General features: G+C 40.0%; 1 protein-coding gene across 8 annotated transcripts in view; it reads left to right on the top strand.

The window, feature by feature from the left end:
• mdga2a (MAM domain containing glycosylphosphatidylinositol anchor 2a) overlaps positions 1–19,996 on the top strand; it is a 308,605-nt gene that overhangs the window by 37,008 nt on the left and 251,601 nt on the right. For all 8 annotated transcript variants that reach the window (XM_053237458.1, XM_053237457.1, XM_053237455.1 and 5 more), the window contains exon 2: positions 10,769–10,908. In XM_053237458.1, coding sequence (XP_053093433.1) covers positions 10,769–10,908 — 140 coding nt within the window. The remainder of the gene's footprint in view (positions 1–10,768; positions 10,909–19,996) is intronic.

Below are 19,996 nucleotides of genomic sequence, written 5' to 3'. Positions count from 1 at the left end.
TTGTGCTGATCTAACTGTTCATCACAGAGCACACATTTCATGATTCAGTTTTTCTCAATGATGCCAGACTTGCTATCAGAAATCTCACCCTGAAGGTCATTTGCTGTGGCTGAGTTAGAGGCCTATGTTTTGAATTTCTCCTCCGTTGCCAGATCTCTGAATGGGTACAGACAAGGTTGAGACTGTGTGAAGGCAACAGTTTTCTTCATATTACTACCTTCCTCAAGCTTTTATTCCATTTGGGCGATTTTTGCTGTCTTCTCCTTCAGTTGTTCTTGGAGAGATTTCACCATGGATTCAAACTTCTTTTCACATTTGAGATGGTCCACTTCATCTTTCTGCAGTCTGAGTTGGATCTTACACAGAATCACATTAATCTACATACTAGGCCTTAGAGTGCTTTTAACCTAGTGCTTTTTCCTTTTTTTCCTTTGAATTATTTCCTACCCCAAATATGACCTTTCTCTGTTTTAATGTCAAACATGTCATGTACCTTAAATGCTCCATGCTGACATATTTTGCACTTTTCATGTCTATCTATCAGTTCAGGGATGATGTTTTTTAGCATTATCTTTTGTGTCTCAGTGCCTAGTTGTGGGCTCTTCCCTTCTAATATCAGGCCCTGTATCACTGTTATCAGCCATTTGTACAACATGACGTGTTATGCTAATGCAGGATAACTATACTTTTGGTGTTCCTGAGCTCATCAGTACATTCTTTCTTTTTAAGAATGTAACAAATAGTTGATTTGGCCACAGCTGATATTTTTGCTATCACTCTGATAGATTTGTTTTGATTTTTCAGCCTAATGATGGCTTGATTCATATTGAAAGTTAATAGCAACAGATTCCAATTGCAAGTGAAATCAACTCTAGACCTTTTATTTGCTTATTTCTAAGTGAAATAATGAGGGAATAACACACACACACACACACACACACACACACACCTGGCCACAGCTGAGCAGCCAATTGTCCAATTACTTTTGGTCCCTAAAAAAAAGGGGGGGCACATATGACCACATATCACCTGATTTGGATGTAAATACCCTCAAATTAAAGCTGAAAGTCTGCACAATGTGTATGGACTATAGATTTATAACTATATATTGCTACTCAAGCAATTTAGTATTACTTCACATATATTACATTGAAATTATTTTCTTTGCAGCCTAATGGGAGGCTGCCAGTCTGTTTATCCTAATGGTGCTCCAGTTCTCTATTGGGATGTATGTATGCTGTATGTATATATATACATTTGCACTCTTTCTCTGCGTACAAATTATTAAAGTCCATTTGTGCCCCTCTATTGACACTATGCATTTTTTGTTTTTGTCATTAAAATAGAGCTTAAAACCAATGGCAAGCTGTAGTAGAGGGGGTCCAGGCTCAGTTCCTGCACATCTTTTACCATGCAGAATTTAACTTCAACACACCTGACTGTAATTCTACTGAAGGCCTTGGTTAACAGGAGCAGGAATGTTGGATTGGGTTGGAACTAGGTGTGTGATTTGGTATTCTTTGATAAGAAATCTAAATAGATGTCTGAAATGATCATGATATGTCTCTTGAAATACTGAACTGAGTGTGCAGAAGACCAGCCAAAAATTATAGAAAAATAAAAAAAAAACACTTTTACACTTTTGATAAACTAGTGAAGGCTAAACACACTCCTCTTAATAAAGTTATTAAAATACTGTAGTCACTTATAAGATAAAATATTGATGACAGTGAGTTTTAAGGTAATCATGCCCTGATTTTGTCATACCATTTCACATGTAGGTAGAAACTGAGTAGTACTGATTAATTCATGTGTTCTACCATATTATGATGTTCTATATTATTATATTGTAGCCAGTTTTGAATGGTTGATATTCATTATTTATTTTATTAAATCTGATGTATACTTAGTCATTATTTCAGTACATTACATAATTGCTTCAAATGTTTTGGATATACTCATTTGTGCAGTTCTATGATTCTATAACTTGTTATACAGAAACCTTTATGTGTTGTTCATTTTTTAATTTGTTTAATATATTTTTAAAATTGTTTAATATCACTTCGGTGATACTGGTTTTTCAGAAGAATAAAAAATAGACCCACACATTCATAAGAATTACTTACTGAGTAAATTAATTAGTCCCTGGATTTATATATATATATATTAAAACATTTAACATGAACATTAATGTAGGTTCCCCTTGTGCTGCCAAAACAGTGGTGACCCATCGAGGCATGGACTCCACAAGACGTCTGAAAGTGTGCTGTGGTATCTGACACCAAGACGTTAGCAGCAGATCCTTTAGGTCCTGTAAGTTGTGAGGTGGGGCCTCCATGGATTGGACTTGTTTGTCCAGCACATCCCACAGATGCTTGATTGGATTGAGATCTGGGGAATTTGGAGGCCAAGTCAATACCTTGAACTTTGTCATGTTCCTCAAACCATTCCTGAACAAATTTTGCAGTGTGGCAGGGCGCATTATCCTGCTGAAAGAGGCCACTGCCATTAGGGAATACCGTTGCCATGAAGGGGTGTACTCGGTCTGCAACAATGTTTAGGTAGGTGGTAAATGTCAAAGTAACATCCACATGAATGCCAGGACGCAAAGCTTCTCAGCAGAACATTGCCCACCGGCTTGCCTTCTTCCAATAGTGCTACTGCATACTGGAAACACCCCATATGACCTGCAAATTTAAAGATGCTTTGACCCAGTCTTCTAGCCATCACAATTTGCCCCTTGTCAAAGTCGCTCAGATCTTTACGCTTGCCCATTTTTCCTGCTTCCAACATATCAGCTTTGAGAACTGATTGTTCACTTGCTGCCTAATATACTAATATATATATATATATATATATATATATATATATATATATATATATATATGTACAGTGCCCTCTGCTATTATTGGCACCCTTGGTAAATATGAGCAAAGAAGGCTGTGAAAAATTGTTATTGTTTAAACCTTTTGATCTTTTGTTCATAAAAATTCACAAAAATACTCTGCTCTCATGGATATCAATTGCAAACACAACACAGGTTTATCAATAAAAAAGACTTTGTTAAATATATGTGTGTGGCAGAATTATTGACACCCTTTTAGTCAATACTTTGTGCTACTTCCTTTTGCCAAGATAACAGCTCTATAATGCCTGATGAGGTTGGAGAATACATGGCAAGGAATCTGAGACCATTCCCCCATAAAGAATCTCTCCAGATCCTTCAAATTTTGAGGTCCATGCTGGTTGACTCTCCTCTTCAGTTCACCCCACAGGTTTTCTATGGGGTTCAAGTCAGAGGACTGGGATGGCCATGGTAGGACCTTGATTTTGTGGTCAGTAAACCATTTTTGTGTTGATTTTGATGTATGTTTTGGATCATTGTCCTGCTGAACGATCCAACCACGGCCCATTTTAATCTTTCTAGCAGAGGCAGTCAGGTGTTCATTTAATATCTGTTGATATTTGATAGAGTCCATGATGCCATGTATCCTAACAAAATGTACAGGTCCTCTGGAAGAAAAACTCCCTGTGTGCGCCAAACCCACCACTGGTGTTTATTGCCAAAAAGCTCTATTGTGGTTTCATCTGACCATAGAACCCGATCCCATTTGCAGTTACAATAGTGTCTGGCAAACTGAAGACGCTTGAGTTTGTTTTTGGATGAGAGTAGAGGCTTGAAACCCTTCTAAACAACTTGTGGTGATGTAGGTGATGTCGGATTGTAGTTTTGGAGACTTTCTAACCTAAAGATGCAACTAACTTCTGCAATTCTCCAGCTGTAATCCTTGGAGATTTTTTGGCCACTCAAACCATTCTCTTCACAGTGCTTTGAGACGATATAGACACACGTCCTCTTCCTGGTTGATTCATAACATTTCCAGTTGACTGGAACTTCTTTTATTATTGCCCTCAAATTATTGCCCTCATGGTGGAAATGGGCGTTTTCAATGCTTTTGCTATTTTCTTCTAGCCACTTCCCATTTTATGAAGCTCAACAACCTTTTGCTGCATATAACAGCTATATTCCTTGGTCTTACCCATTGTAATGAATGACTAAGGGAATTTGGCCTATGTGTTACCTCATATTACCTCATAGGGATAAATTCACAGTGATAAATTCAAATATTTACAATATATATTTTTGTGAATCCATTTATTTCTATAAAGCTGCTTTTTGACAATGTCCATTGTTAAAAGCGCGATACAAATGAAATTGAATTGAATTGAATATTGATACCCCTGGAAAACAGGAAGTCATGGTTGAACAATTTCCTGATCCTAGTCACCCAGGTGTACTAAAAATGTAAAATATCAATGGAAATATACTTCAGATGTATTTTTCTCATATGAATTCTTAGGGGTGCCAATAATTGTGCCACACACATATATTTAACAAAGTTTTTTTTTTTTTGGATAAACCTGTGTTGTGATTGCAGTTCTTTGATATCCATGAGGGCAGAGTGTTTTTGTGAATTTTTTTAACAAAAGATCAAAAGGTTAAACAATAAAGACAACTTTTCAAAGCCTTCTTTGCTCATATTTACCAAGGCTGCCAATATTAGTGGAGGGCACTGTAACTACGACTACACGGTTATGGATTATGGATTAATTATGGATTAATTAAATAATCAAAACATAATTTGGATTTTTAAAATAAATAATTAAAACTTGTTGAAGTGCATCATGCTGACATTTGTATGATCTATGCTAATGACCTACTTTTTAAAAAAATCTTAGCATTTTTTCTGTTATTGTATAAATACAGAAAATTACTGTTATGGAATATCATGTTAATTAAGCGAATTACAAAACAGTAAACATATTGGTGTCAACTGAATTGCACTGAAGTAAGGTCTGGCTTACTATCCGAGAAACAACATTAATAAGACCTGAGCATTTATTCAATAAATTGTTTTTTTTGATGGATTGTGGGTATTTTTTAGTAGGATAAGTCAAAATAACGAGTTAGTAAGTTGAAATAACAAGATGCTAAGTCAAAATAATAAGATATTATGTTGAAATAATGAGTTCCTAAGTTAAAATAATTACATATCATTTGCAAAAAAATTTCTCACCGTGAAGTTCAGGGCTTCCGCACTGTGGAAATAAAACCAACTGGAACCCAGGTATCACTAGTAAGAATTTTCACTTAAAGTAAACCAAATAGCAGTGTTTTTCCCCCCAATAAAACAAGAAAAAATTCACTGGCATGTGAATATGGAATGATTTGCTCATGTGTTTTGAACTCTCCAGTATTAACAGACATTTCCTGGAAGCTGCTTCCTTGGTCTCTGTCACGGTAAATGGAGAATGTTTTGGGTTAACTAATGTGAAATAAAATCTATTAGTGTATGTTTGGCTTAGCTAACATTAGAAAATATATATTTATTAGTTAACTATATTATTTAGGGATGCCACTGAAAAATTTTGGACGAAATGTGTCAAAGTTGTGTTATCTTCCTGCCACGCTGCTGTGCTTTTGTGTTGAGCCGTAGGCTCTGAGTTTCCCCAAGCCCGTTCCCCTGACAGTACCACACAAGCACTACGACACTCACTGTTTTTACCCCTGGAGTTAGCTCAGCATCTAACACTACAGCTTGGTGTACACAACCTACCTGGTTCATGCCTTTATTGAGGTGCTCTTTCTCACGCTAAGCTGTTTGGTGCATTGTCTAGCACATCACCACTACATTGTATCTCATAAGCACTATAACCCTCACACCTCTTACCCCCAGAGTTAGCTCAGTGGTAAGTGCTCTGGCTCAGTGCACCCAACCTAGCTGGTTCTTGTCCTGCTTGAGGGGTTTACATTTTAGGCTGTTTTGGGATTCGTCTCCTCACTTGGGTCCATTCCACACCATATACTGTCCTCTCGGACAGATGGGCCATGCACGACGCTAATATAAATCCTAGCGCCAAGACCCGTAACAGTATGTCCGCACCAGCAAAGGAACCAGTGGATTTAGGGCAGATAGCAGAAATAGTGGCTGGTCAGGCCAATGCTCTGGGGAGGCATGAGCAGGCACTGCAGCGCTGTTCTCTCAAATTCGGGGTGTGTCTGAGTGTGTCGCACAGATTCAGTCCCTGTTGCAGCGCAGGAATCAGCCAGGAATCAGGAATCGGCCCGTGGGTCGACTTCCCATGCCCAGCTCACGACTCGGTCTCCCCCTGCCCCTGCTGAGACGATGTTGCCCAATCCTCAGGCCTATGTTGGAGAAGCAGGGAAGTGTAACTCCTTTATACTGCAGTGCTCACTGGTGTTTGAAATGCAACCCCAAATTTCATGTTACCACAATCTCTTTCTTGGGGTTTGTTGTATCCCAAGGGAGACTTAGTATGGACCCGGACAAGGTAAAGGTTGCACGGTGGCCACAGCCCACCTCAGTCTGGCTGGTACAGCGCTTCCTGGGGTTTGCAGATTTTTTCTGATGCTTCATTCGGAACTTTAGCACCCTGGCGGCCCCCTTTAGCACACTGACCAAGAAGACCCTGGCTGGGTTTAAGTGGACAAGGGAGGCACAGCAAGCCTTTGAAACCCTGAAGGAGAAACTGCCAACAGCCCCTGTGCTTTGTATGCCCAATCCTGAGGCTCAGTTCATAGTGGAAGTCCAGCATTCAGGGCCAGACCAGAAATTACACCCGTGCACATATTTCTCCTACCGTCTGACCCCACCAGAGAGGAATTATGACGTTGGGAACCGTGAACTCCTGGATGTGATATTAGCATTGCAGGAGTGGAGGCACTGACTGGAGGGCGCCAAGCACCAGTTCCTTATTTGGACGGACCACAACAAGCTGGCCTACATTCAGGAGGCCAAGCGCCTGACCCCCGGCAGGCCAGCTGGTCTTTGTTCTTTACACGCTTTAACTTTGTCTTGTCTTATAGGCCAGGCTCCAAAAAGCTTAAGCCAGATGCACTCTCTAGGGAGTGGGATGTACCCTCATGGGAACCCACCCATGAGCCTATAATTTCCCCTCCCCAAATAGTGGCTTCCTTGCGCTGGGGCCTGGAGGAAGCCATCCGCACGGCTCTCCATCAGGAGCCAGACCTGGTGGTGGCTCTCCAGGAAAACTCTATGTACCGTTGACCATATGGCCTCAGACCCTGTCTTGGGGTCATACATCTCCATTTACAGGGCACCCTGGGGGCACCAGAACCCTGGAGTTTTTGCGCCGACGCTTCTGGTGGCCCAATATGGAGAAGGATGTCCGGACCTATGTGGCTGCCTGTCAGGTCTGTGCTCGGAACAAGGAGCCACGTACTTGCCCACCTGGTTTGCTTCATCCCCTCCCCATACCCTCTCACTCATGGTCCCACCTTTCATTGGACTTCGTTACAGGTCTGCTGACATCCCAGGGGATGGCAGTTATACTGGTCATTGTGGATCGGTTCTCAAAGGCTTGTAAGTTCATTCCCTTGCCCAGACTCCCTTCAGCCAAGGAGACAGCTAAGCTCCTACTACAACATGGATTGGGTCCATGGCTTTCCAGTGGATTTGGTCTCTGACTGGGGACCACAGTTTACCAGCCGATTCTGGAAAGCCTTCTGCTGTATCTTGGGGGCTACAGTTAGTTTATCCTCCGGTTTCCATCCTGAATCCAACGGCCAAACCGAAAGAGTCAACCAGGATTTGGAGTGCTCCCTCAGGTGCTTGTCTTCATCCAATCCTTCATCTTGGGCACAGCACCTGATGTGGGTGGAGTATGCCCACAACACCCTCTGGCACTCCTCACTGTTTGAGTGCCAGTTTGGCTATGCTCCACCCTTGTTTGCAGAGCAGGAACAGGAGGTGGGAGTTCCTGCAGCGGAACACATGGTGCGCCAATGCCACAGAATCTGTCAAAAAGCCAAATTATGTCTGCAAGCTTCTGCCCAGAGAAGTACCCACACCACCAATCAGAGAAGGCATCCGGGTCCAGCCTTTCGTTCAGATCAGCAGGTATGGCTGGCGACCAGGGACCTTCCGTTGTGCCTAGAGTCCAGGAAATTGGCCCCACAGTATATTGGGCCTTTTAAGCTCTTTAGGAGAGTCAATTTGGTGGTGTACCACCTAGCACTCCCCCGCACTATGAGAATCAACCCCACCTTCCATGTCTCACGACTAAAGCCGTTCCTGTGCAGCCCTCTGGTGACTTCCACCCACACGTCCCGCCTCCTCCTCGTATTATTGATGAAGCCCCAGCCTTTACTGTGAGGCGTATCCTGGACTCATGTGTATCCTGGACTCATTGGGGGCACCCAGTACTTGGTGGAGTGGGAGGGTTACAGTCCAGAGGAATGCTCTTGGGTCCCAGCTCCCAGCTGGCCATGCCTCTTCATAAGCCCTCCGATTGCCTCACTCTGTGTGCGGCCTTAGTTCTGTGCCAGCCAGGGGAATGGCGTTATGCTGCTCTGTTTAGTGAATATATAGGTTTATGTTGAGAAAACGAATATTGAGATATATATACTGGATATATTAAATACTAAAGATTTACTTCTTTCAAGTTCAGCCAAATAACAGGGCCTTTGTATATTATTTTCCCACCATGGTGCGGTGCTTTTGTGTTGATCCGTAGACTCTGAGTTCCCTCAAGCCTGTACCCCTGACAGTACCACACAAGCACTATGAGAGTCAGTCCTATTACACATGGAGCTAGCTCAGCAGCTAAGGCTACAGCTTGGTGTTCATAGCCTGCTCAAGGTGCTCGTTTTCACGCTGAGCCGTTTGGTGCACTGTCTAGCACATAAGCACTACATAGTATCTCAAACCCTACGACCCTCCTGCCTCTTGCATGTGGAGTTAGCTCAGTGGCTAGCACTACAGCTTGGTGCACACAACCTACATGGTTCATGTCCTGCTTGAGCTGCTTGCATTATAGGCGTAGCCATTTTGTGATCCGTCTCCACACTTGGTTCCACCCCACACCATATGGACACCTCTCGGACAAGCGGGCCCTGCATGATGCTATTATACATCCTAGCGCCAAGACCCATAACACATGCATGCCCCGACGGCAGAGACAGTATGGCGGAAAGTAATTCATCTATGGTTAGGGTAACAACATCCAGCACGTAGTGTATGTAATCCAATATGTCATTGCGCTACAGGCTGCAGTCAGGACACACTCCTTCCTGACTGCACAGCTGATAATATCATTACACACTCCCAACTCTTCTTATACCAGAAATGGTGGAAATGCTTGTTTTCCTGTCTTTTTTAGACTATCGCTTCTGGTCAATAAAATCATTTATCGTGATATTTTAAAATGGAAAACCACGATAAAAAAAATCAATATTGCACAAGCCTACATGGTGTGCTCTGTTATTTCTTATATAGCTGATTTTCAAAACAATCTTACAAATAGACAATCTGGAAAATAAGTTTGGACTATGAAACCCTTCAAAGCCATGCACATTTCTATGTTGCCCCCTCATGTACTAGAAGCTCCACACAATTAACTTATGGGCACCTGTCCATTTATATAATTACAGTAAGCCATTACTTGCCACTGTCCTTGGCCATCTGTAAACAGTGCAAATGAAGCAGAGGTTAATTATATTAGTTCTTCTGTACTACACCTACAGATGGCATATGAGGTCAATATTGTTGGGAATAACTATATGATCTGACATTTTTTCAGTCTCCAAAAGAAAAGATGTCATAATTAAGACTACTAGAAGCAGCCTCGTTAAACAATAACAATTCCAAGAGCACATTCAGCTTGACCCTTTGGGACAGGTGTGAAGGTGTCTGTCTCAAGGAGTCTACATATTACCAAGCAGGATATTAGCATAGTCATAAGAAGGGAGCAGAGCACTGTTAAAAATAGAAAGTGGGCCAGGGTACAGAGGAGTCACCTGGCACACATGAATACTTTTGGATTTTGTCTTCTGTTTTGGTACCAGTCTGAGAACTTGCAACAAATTACTTGTCAGTATTGTTAATATTTCTTTCCCAAATACTTTTCCCAGATATTTACACTGCTTCCATTTCAGTTGCTTTCAGATTTTGCACAGTTTTGCAGCTTTAAAAATACACCTGAAAAATTATATATCGTGCTATGACAAATGGAAGCCAACAAAGTTTTACTTTGTGCACACCCAGTGGGCGTACATCCTAAATGTGCCTGGCATATGGAAGCTTAGCTCTTGCTCAGTGGGGGAGATCAGTAATAGGAGCCTTCAGATTCATCAGTTGGGTACTTTGTGACATGCAATATGATAAAAAAAATATGCATATCTAGGGATTATTTATATTATGTTTTCAGGTTGTTCCTCCATGTGTCCATATGTCCGTCTGTCCATCTGTGTGACCGTCTGTCCAAGATTCTCATTAGCCTGATATCTCAAGAAAGAGCAGTTGAATGTTTGTAGGATTTATATGGAATTATCATTGTAACCAGCAGATGACCAGATGATTAGATTTTGGAAATGATCCAAACAGGGTCAAGCAATGTCTTGAAATAGTTTTTCTTCAACAGCTTCCTTCCCGTTTGAAGTATATTTTAAGGGTATTAGTAAAATTAGTTACAAGAAGGACAAGACTTGGTGGCGGAGGGATTACCGCTGTTGGTGTCAAGTTCTACTTATTTGTCAGTGATATTAGGCGGATACATTGAATTGCTTGCATACAGCAGGTCCGCTGTATTTTATTATGGCCAGTGAAGTGAATGATTGAAAAGGTGGATTCATTCACTTTATTGTTTTTGAGTGTGGTTGAATTATACAGAAAGCTTGATTGTTTTTTTCTCTCTGTCTGTCCCCGTCACCCTGCAATTTGTGCAGCTCCTCCAACTGTTCGCATCATTCACTCTGGTCAAGCATGTAATGTGGAGGAAGAACGCTACACTGAGAGAGTGTATACAATCCGGGAGGGTGAGACGCTCGAGCTGGCCTGTATAGTTTCAGGACATCCACGACCACAGGTGAGTCTCTCTTCATGTCTAACCCACAAAGTGTAAAGGTCTTTTTTTTAATGACATTTCAGAAATTCTGATAAAATTTTAAGAACATTTACATATAAACATTACTTTTTACTTATTTGGTGGGTTAGATTCCATTTCAAAAACACTTTCATCACCACTGGATGATTCCCTGCCACTTCATGTAATATGATCTGACACTGTAATTGAAGTCAATATGATATTACATTTACATTTACATTTATGGCATTTGGCAGACGCCCTTATCCAGAGCGACTTACAATAGTGCTTTGAAGTCTATCAAAAATACATTCTGATATTGGCTCGGTAGGTCACAAACTAGGAATACCATCAGTCCAAAACTCTGTTGGGGAGGGTTTTTTTTTGTTTATTTTTTTGTTTTTTTTGTTTTTGTGAAAGTGCTAATTTAAGTGATATGTAGTTGGTCACTGGTTTGATACTTGGTTTATTGTATTTGTGGAGTTTCATAATTTTCATCTCATTTGTGTGGGTTTCCTCTTAACTCCCTTAAAACACTTGTAGATGGCCTGGCAACTCAATGACACCTATACTATATGCCAAAAGTTGGTGGACACCTGACCATCACACCCATATGTGTTTTTTGAACATCCCATTCTAGACTCAGTCCCCGTTTTGCTGTTAGAAAAACCTTCACTCTTCTGGGAAGGCTTTCCACTGGATTTTGAAATGTGGCTGTGGGTATTTGTCCATTTACCCATGAGAGCATTAGTGAGGTCAGGCACTGATTTCGGTTGAGAAGGCCTGGGGTGCAGTCAGCTTTCCAGTTCACCCCAAAGGTGTTCAGTGTGGTTGAGGTCAGGGCTGCAAACATATCCTATGATTTGATATCACGTTGTTCAAGACTACACCCATGCATATCTTTTAAAGTGTTAAATTCACACTCATAGTGTGAAATTCAACACTTTTTCAGTTTTTATATAGGTCCACACTAAATAGAGTTAAAAGCACACTTAAAGTAGTGTTACTTTTTTTTACACTTGCATAAAGTTGAGAAAGCACTGTAAGTGTTTACCATTAACACTATAAGTGTTTCTCTCCACCCCCCACAGGCTCCATTTACACCAGGTTGGTGTTAAATTGACACTAGGTGTGTCAATAGCTTAACACCAAATGGAGTTATTTTTAACCCTAATATGTGTACATATAGACCATTTTTATGTGAAAAATCTGCATTCTGTTTTATTAGAATGTGTGCATTTAATTAAATAACAGTCAACATACACATACACGCTGTTGGTGTCAAGTTTTACCTTTTATTTAACATCTTTTATCTTTTAACTTTTATTTAACAAAAATTAAACCGTCACAAATGGGGGTACAATGTATTCACCATCATCTGACCCGTATGAACTCTGCAGATCAAAAGGCCTGTAGAACCTCAAACTGGTTGCTCTAACAAGTTCACTCAATTCACAGTATCTCTGTACTTTAAATATATGGTGATGCTCTGAAAATCGTTCTTTCAAAAGTTTGTTAAGAATAAAATACACAGTGCTGTCAATTAAAAGTATTTTCCGAATCTGACTGAAAACAGGAATTTCATCCTCAATTTCATTGCATACAATCAGGTCTTGTCTGTATTCTGTCCCATCTATTTTCACCCAGTTCATGGAATGCATGCTTGACTGTATGGGATTTAGCATTTCTGACAAGTTTTCACCATCATTCACATCATCCCAACAGAATGTTTTCATTGGTCCACACTCCACTTGACTCAATGGTGTTGTTTCCCAAAGATAGCCTAATGACATCTGATGACTTTTTGCTAGAGATTTGGTTTTTGAAATTTTTTAGTGTATTCTTTTAAAAACCTTATGCTTCGCCTCAAACCTCATGCTCCACATGTGCACCAACGGACCAATTTTGCGAATACAGGCAGGGTAATGGACCATGAAATGATGTTTGGGCAGCAAGTTTTTGTGTAGGTACAATTCCTTAAATAATTCATGGTGCTCAATTATTAGATGTTTCAAGAGGACAGTCATACCTTTAGAAATACATGGGGAAAACACCAGGTTAAGAATTTGAAGTAAGAGAAGAAGCAAATGCCAGTTTTTATCTCCTAGTGGTACAATATCACCAAACAGTAATGGAATGTTTTTGATTAGACAGAGTGCCTGGATAGAGTTGAGTCCTATGCTATTTCCACTGTGATCCAAATTCACCTTTGTAGGGCGGTTTTTCCTCTCTAAATATCTATAATCATATGAATATATTCTGGAGAGCAAAGATACTCGAACAATAGTTTCATTTCAAATTGGACAACTCCTTCCAGGAGGTCGTGCCTCACATCTAGAGAGTAGTTGTGGCACACATGAAAATATTGCAGACTATTGAGTGTTGAGTTTCTTTTGAGGCCGTGTCTTGACTTGAGTTGAGGGTCAGATTCCACCTCACTGCATTGCTGTTCATAAATTGTCCGATCGCGTAAAATAACTCTAAAATCATCCTCACTGTAAACAGACTGGACATCAACTTTGTCAGTCAAACAGAGAAGACAGAAGTAATAGCCACTAAATGATTCTGTGAATCCAAGGATTGAATGCATCCCCAAGTTGTCTCCAGTTACCTGACATATTGAGCCATAAACTCTGTCTGTGGAAAAGGGTAGTTCAATACCATCTGTTTCTAGAATCTTGATGTCACGAATCAGTGGTTCCAAAATGGGGTCAAACCCATACTTTTTCACATCTTTTGCATGAAATAACACTATCAAATGGATATTCATCAGTCTTGAATTAAATTTTGGAGGTAGATTCCAAAGCACAAAATACAGAGCACCAACTTTGTGTACCCCGCATTTAGAGCCAAGAGAGTTTGCAGTTTCAAATTCATCTAAGTATACCTGAATTTGTAAAGCACTGGGATGTTTTGAGAATAATGGATGACTCTGGAAGTAACTTCCATCACAGAAGTCCTCAAAATGTGATTTCTGCTTTCCTGTAAAGTCTTTCAAGATTCAAAGATTCAAAGCGTTTATTATCATGTGCACAGTGAGGAAACCAAGTTTCCCTGTACAATGAAATTCTTTCTTTGCTGTCCCACTGAATGCCAAGATAAACACAACCTATGTAGAAAATAAAAACAGACATACACATACATACATACATACAAACATTTCAGCAGTGTACATACTTCTACATTTCGACACATAAATTTTAATAATTCCAAAATTGGGACATAAACGAATGTTTCTTTTACTGGGACCTGATCATAACATCCTGTTTTTTTGTTTCTCCTAGTGTCGTATCTCATGCCAAGAATAATTTCGACAGGCTCAACTACACCCCATTTGTTAACAAAATAATTATTTCTTTTTGTTTCACTGTTACACATAGAAAAGGGACTCTCAAAATGACCTAAACTATCTTCAAATGCTGATCTGACTGGGTTATCAAGAGGAATGACAGACATCACATTTTGGCGAATTTGGTTATGAATTTCTGTGGTAAGGTCCTCAAGCTCCGAAACAACCGATGACACCAAGTTACTGGCTACTCCACTGCTCTGTAGGCACATATTAAGGCACATATATCTGCCATCTCTCCTCTAGAGAGGTTCACATTTTCAACGAGAGCAACTTGGGGATCACTTTCTCCGACAAACAAAGAACCTGACTGATTAACACTGGGAGTTAACATTTCACCAGATGGCAAATCAAGAACTGTACTGGATGCACTGTTCAAATGCTTTCGAAAACCAGAATATGTAGAAAACTGCCGACTACAGCCACTCTGTGCACATAACAACTTGAACTTCAACGAAGGATAGAAACTGTGTGTGAGTCTTAAATGAGAGATCAAAGAGTGGATTGAGATTGGATTGAGATTATCTTCTACTTAAATGCAATCTCCCAGCAACTTGTTGGATGTTTCGGAATTGAACAGCAGAGCAAAGTCCTGATTTATCTAATGACAAAGCACATTACAAAATTAATAAGATGTTACTTAGGACTCTTTACTTCCAAAATGGATAGTGAGTGCATGTTGTTTGATAGACTAATAAATTATATGTAAATGAGTCAACTATTGTCAACTAAATCCAATTACTAGGTAGCAAGCATGTCAAGTGTGGCCTTATATCAAGTAGCAAACTTCAAAAGACATGTCTAAAACACAGACTTAAGTCATTTTTTGAAAAGGATCATAAATGTTATATTTACCAATCCTTTCACATTCTGATCTTTCAGGATTGTGTACCAGTTCTTGTCTATGCTTAAAAGTTTGCTTCATCTTCTGCATAACTTCAGCTTCATCAGCTGCGTGGACAAGGAAGGAAATTGCCTCCCTGCATGCATCTCCTTCAAGCTGCTGCCCACTGTCTGTCATTCTTCGCCGACTTGGTCCTCCACTTTCAGACATCTCTAAGCGAGCACATTTTGGGTTCTTTCTCGAGATGTGCCCTGTTCCCTTTTCTGGATCGTAGAAATGTATCTGTCAAAAATACAAGAAAATATATTTAGGTTAAATCTGAACAGTCAGTAAGTTACATTTTATAGATAAATATATCATGTCTAACAAGATTATGTTATACGAGTACATCAAGACAAATGATTCTTACATAGCCTTTTGTGGAGAAAGGGTCTCTCAGGCTAGGAAGGAGAGAAACAATGCCCAAGGCATAAGTCTCCCGCTGTTTGCGTGTAGGGATCCTCCTACAGAGTAAGAAGATATGGTTTATGCTAAAGTTAAAAACCTTGTTTTCTACACAAGTTGATATACAGCTGTGTATTTCCTGAATCTGTGCACTGAAGTCTTACCCATGAATCTCTGTCATGTGACTGACAACAATATTAACAAGCTGACGTCTGGTGCTTTAAAGTTTTAGTTGTCTGGTATTCTTCAAGCACATCTTCACCGCCAGATTGTTTTTCCAGTGCATCTTGGACAATCTAATGATACATGAACACAATACAGGTGGAAACAGTCTAGTAAAATGGTAAAATTATTATATGGACAAATTAACCATATCAAATAACATGCATACATACTCGTTTTGCCTTTTCAGCATCTATAGCAAAACTGTTGCTGGCCCTTGCTGCTTGATTTTGGACTGCTCTCTCAATCTCTTCACAGTCAGTAGAAGGGAGTGAAAGAGTATTTTTTTCTTGAGCATTTACCTGCACATAATGTTGAAAAAAAATCGGTTGTACATTTTTACTACTACTTGTATTCCTTCCTTTTCTAACCTGTTTTATGTTAGACAATGTTTGCATTACTAGCACTAGTAATATTCCCTCATAATAAAGTGTCAGTTAAATGTAAATGTGTTTCCAACCCAAATGCATTCTTTTGTACCTATAGATACAATAGAGCGCTTGAAAGAATGTCTTAAGTGTTATTATATACGTACCGTCAGACAAACCAGCAAAAATATTTTCTTCCAAACATCTTACAGTTAGGCATAATTGTGGACTGCCTTCAATCAATTCATGGAAGATGTCCTCCACCACCGTGGTGTCTGTGTCTAAGACTTGAAGAGTTGCAGTTCTTGCAAGCCCAAATTGCTTTTAACTGAAAAATAATTTCAACAATAACAAATATAATTGTATAAATAATACAATTTGTGATAACTAAAGTCTATCTATCTATCCATCCATCCATCCATCCATCTATTGACCAGTCAAAAGTTTTTGAACAGTAAGATTTTTAATGTTTTTTAAATAGAAAACAGTTATTTTAAATAGTAAAAATATTTCAGAATTGTACTGTTTTTGCTTTACTTTGGATCAAATAAATGCAGGCATAATGAGCAGAAGAGACTTCTTTAAAAACATAAAACTTACTGTCTAAAAACTTTCAACTACAATTAGATTTCATTATGATTTACTTAAGAAGAGTCAAATATTAGTTTAATTCAATAGCATTTAACTATAAGCACCTTAATTTTTAACATTACTAAAATCAAAAGTTATATTTATTAACAGCTATGATTTAGACAAGGACATGGACACTGTCTACAAGTCAGAATGTCATTGTTACGATAATTGGGACATGGTGTGAACGCACCTTTATTCTTTCAAAGTTGTTTTTCTTGCCTCTCCAAAACATATAATCCACATTTAATAAGTTAAGTAATACTAATAAATGAAACCTTATTATAAACATCAAGATAAATTCTATTAAGCAAAACCTCAATATTTCAGAAAGTTTGAATAGAAAAGCTCTAACCTAGAAACAAGCCCTGTGAACTTATATCAGCTTATTGCTATGACTAGCTTTCATAAGCACATTATCTAAATGGAATCACAAGCTTCTTAACTTACCTTCATCGAGAAAATCTTGGAATGTGCAATCGTTGTTCAACTTCACAAATTTCTTCACACCTTGATATTGTACCTTCACCAGCATGACTCAAGCTGTCAGTCCAGAAAAAAATGAAAACAATAACATTGTTAATATTAAATAAAATCCAGCGAGCTGCTGCCATCAGAACCATTAGTCACCCCATGAATATTAAAGTAGCAAAGTATTTACTTTTATGTAGATCATTGCAGATGAAACGCGCGTTGAGACACCATGCTATGAGCTAGGATGAAGTTCAATATGTACCTGGCCAGAACACAGAAGTTCAGCAAACCAATTCTTGCTTGATAATCTGATCATTTATCTGTGCGGCCTTAGTTTGGAGGCGAGCGTAATATATGATAAACTTCGAGAAACTTCCTCAGACCATCCGACGCGGCGTGCGCTCACGGGCGAAGTTTGCATAAACTCCAGTGTTAACATGCATGAGCAGGCAGGCTATTTAACGTTAATGCACGGTGTCAGTTGTACTGAAATACTTGACAGAAAACGCATCTAATTGTCATAATATGTCAGCGCAAATAACTTAAGCCTCAAGAATTGAGGATTATGGATGTCGAGTTACTGGACATTACCTCAGTTTGCTAACATTAGCTGTCCTTGTTGTGGCTCCGATGGTCTGCCGTGTTGTCTAAAGCACAAGAGCAATGTTGAGAAACTTACAGTCTAAATGTTTAAAACGTATACATATAAAATTGGTATAAGCTATTATATAAATATCACACCTGTTTGAACGCCGTCCTCTCCTCGTGGTCATCTGCCATTACACAAAGAGGAAATCAGGGGCAAGGACCGGAAATTGGATCAACTCCTCACTAGTGTCAATCACGTCAACTCGCTGTAATTACATTGACCCCACCACTGATTTTCACTGCAAGTGTTGATGCCTTTCAAATCAACACCAGAATCAACACTTTTTAACTTTTTAAAATTAACACCATAAAAACAACACTAAACAACACTGTATATTTTGCTGTGTGATATCAATATCACTGGAAAGATTGAAGGGATGGTACATAGATGGTCTCAGGATATATCTTAAAGGATTTATTTGCATCAGTCCTTAGTCATGTCATTAGTATTAGGAGAACACTGGTGTAGGATCTCTTACATGGCTTTTTTCTTTTTGTTGCATGAGCTCAAGTTGTATCAGCAAATTGGCTTTATTTGCATACTATCATATTTCCACGTGATTAATTAAGCTCAATTTAATTTCTGTTAGTGTTTGAGAATTAGCACTAACAGTCCAAAATGATAAAAAATAAACATTTTCAATGTTATAAAGTGTAATGAAAGACTTCATAAAGCCATAATGTAATCATCAAATTGTCTTTAATGTACTGTAAAAATAATTTTGCTTGATGCTTTATATTTATGTTGCATTGTAGTGTTGTGTTTAATGCAGTGTTTTGCATTCAATAGCTACTGCATTCATAATTTATAAGCTGCCACTTCTCACAGTTTGTAGGAGATTTGTCATTGCCATTACCTGCACACTGCATTAGATAGTTAGTTCTTTTTATGTTTCATTTTTTCCTGTCAGTACAAACATTTGTAGGGCATCGCACCAAGCAGTGGAAGAAAGACAGGGTTGTAAGGGATATTATTACATGTGCGGTTGCAAAAACATTTCGTGATTCCCCAAATATGTTTACTGCCAACACTGAACTGTGTTCCTGTGGTAATTTTTTTTAAATTATTCAAGAAATATTTCCTATTCAATAGCACTTATTTATGTACTTGTATCTGCTGGGTAGGGGGGAGGGAAAAACGTGCTGGACCTTGTTTACACAAACATCCCTGGCGGAGCCCCGCCCCCACCTCGGATACTCGGACCACATCTCTGTTATGCTAATGCCAGCATACAGACCGCTAGTCAGATGCTCCAAACCGGTTCTGAAGCAGGTGAAAACCTGGCCAGCAGGAGCCATCTCTGCTCTTCAGGACTGTTTTGAACACACTGACTGGCACATGTTCAGGGAAGCGGCAACTGACGGCGACTTCACTGACTTGGAGGAATACGCGACATCAGTGACCAGCTATATTAGCAAGTGCATTGATGACGTCACCGCCTCCAAGACCATCACCTCACGCTCCAACCAGAAGCCGTGGATGACTGCAGAGGTGCGCGTGCTACTGAGGACTCGAGACTCCGCCTTCAGAGCAGGCGATAAGGTGGCCCTAAGAACAGCAAGGGCCAAACTGTCCCGGGCCATCAGAGAGGCGAAGCGCGCACACGCCCAGAGAATCCACGACCACTTCAAGACCAGCAGAGACACCCGGCGCATGTGGCAAGGCATCCAGAACATCACAAACTACAGGTCATCACCATCTGCCTGTGACAGAGATGCCTCCCTCCCAGATGCGCTGAACGACTTCTACGCTCGGTTCGAGGCACAGAACGGCGTGACAGCGAGGAAGACCACCCCTTCTCCCAATGACCAGGTGCTGTGTCTAACCACGGCCGACGTGAGGAAGACTCAGAGTCAACCCACGGAAGGCTGCTGGACCAGACAACATTCCTGGCAGGGTGCTCAGGGGATGTGCAGACCAGTTGGCAGATGTTTTCACGGACATCTTCAACACCTCTCTGTGCAGCACCGTTGTCCCGACCTGCTTCAAGGCCACCACCATTGTCCCCGTGCCAAAGAAGTCTTCAGTGTCCTGCCTCAATGACTACCGTCCCGTTGCACTTACACCCATCATCATGAAGTGCTTCGAGAGGCTCGTCATAAGGCACATCA

Source organism: Pangasianodon hypophthalmus, chromosome 10, assembly GCF_027358585.1.
Source record: "Pangasianodon hypophthalmus isolate fPanHyp1 chromosome 10, fPanHyp1.pri, whole genome shotgun sequence".
NCBI classification, from domain to species: Eukaryota; Metazoa; Chordata; class Actinopteri; order Siluriformes; family Pangasiidae; genus Pangasianodon; species Pangasianodon hypophthalmus.
The sequence above is the reverse complement of the archived record's forward strand: the minus strand, read 5'-3'. Positions and strand labels throughout refer to the sequence as shown.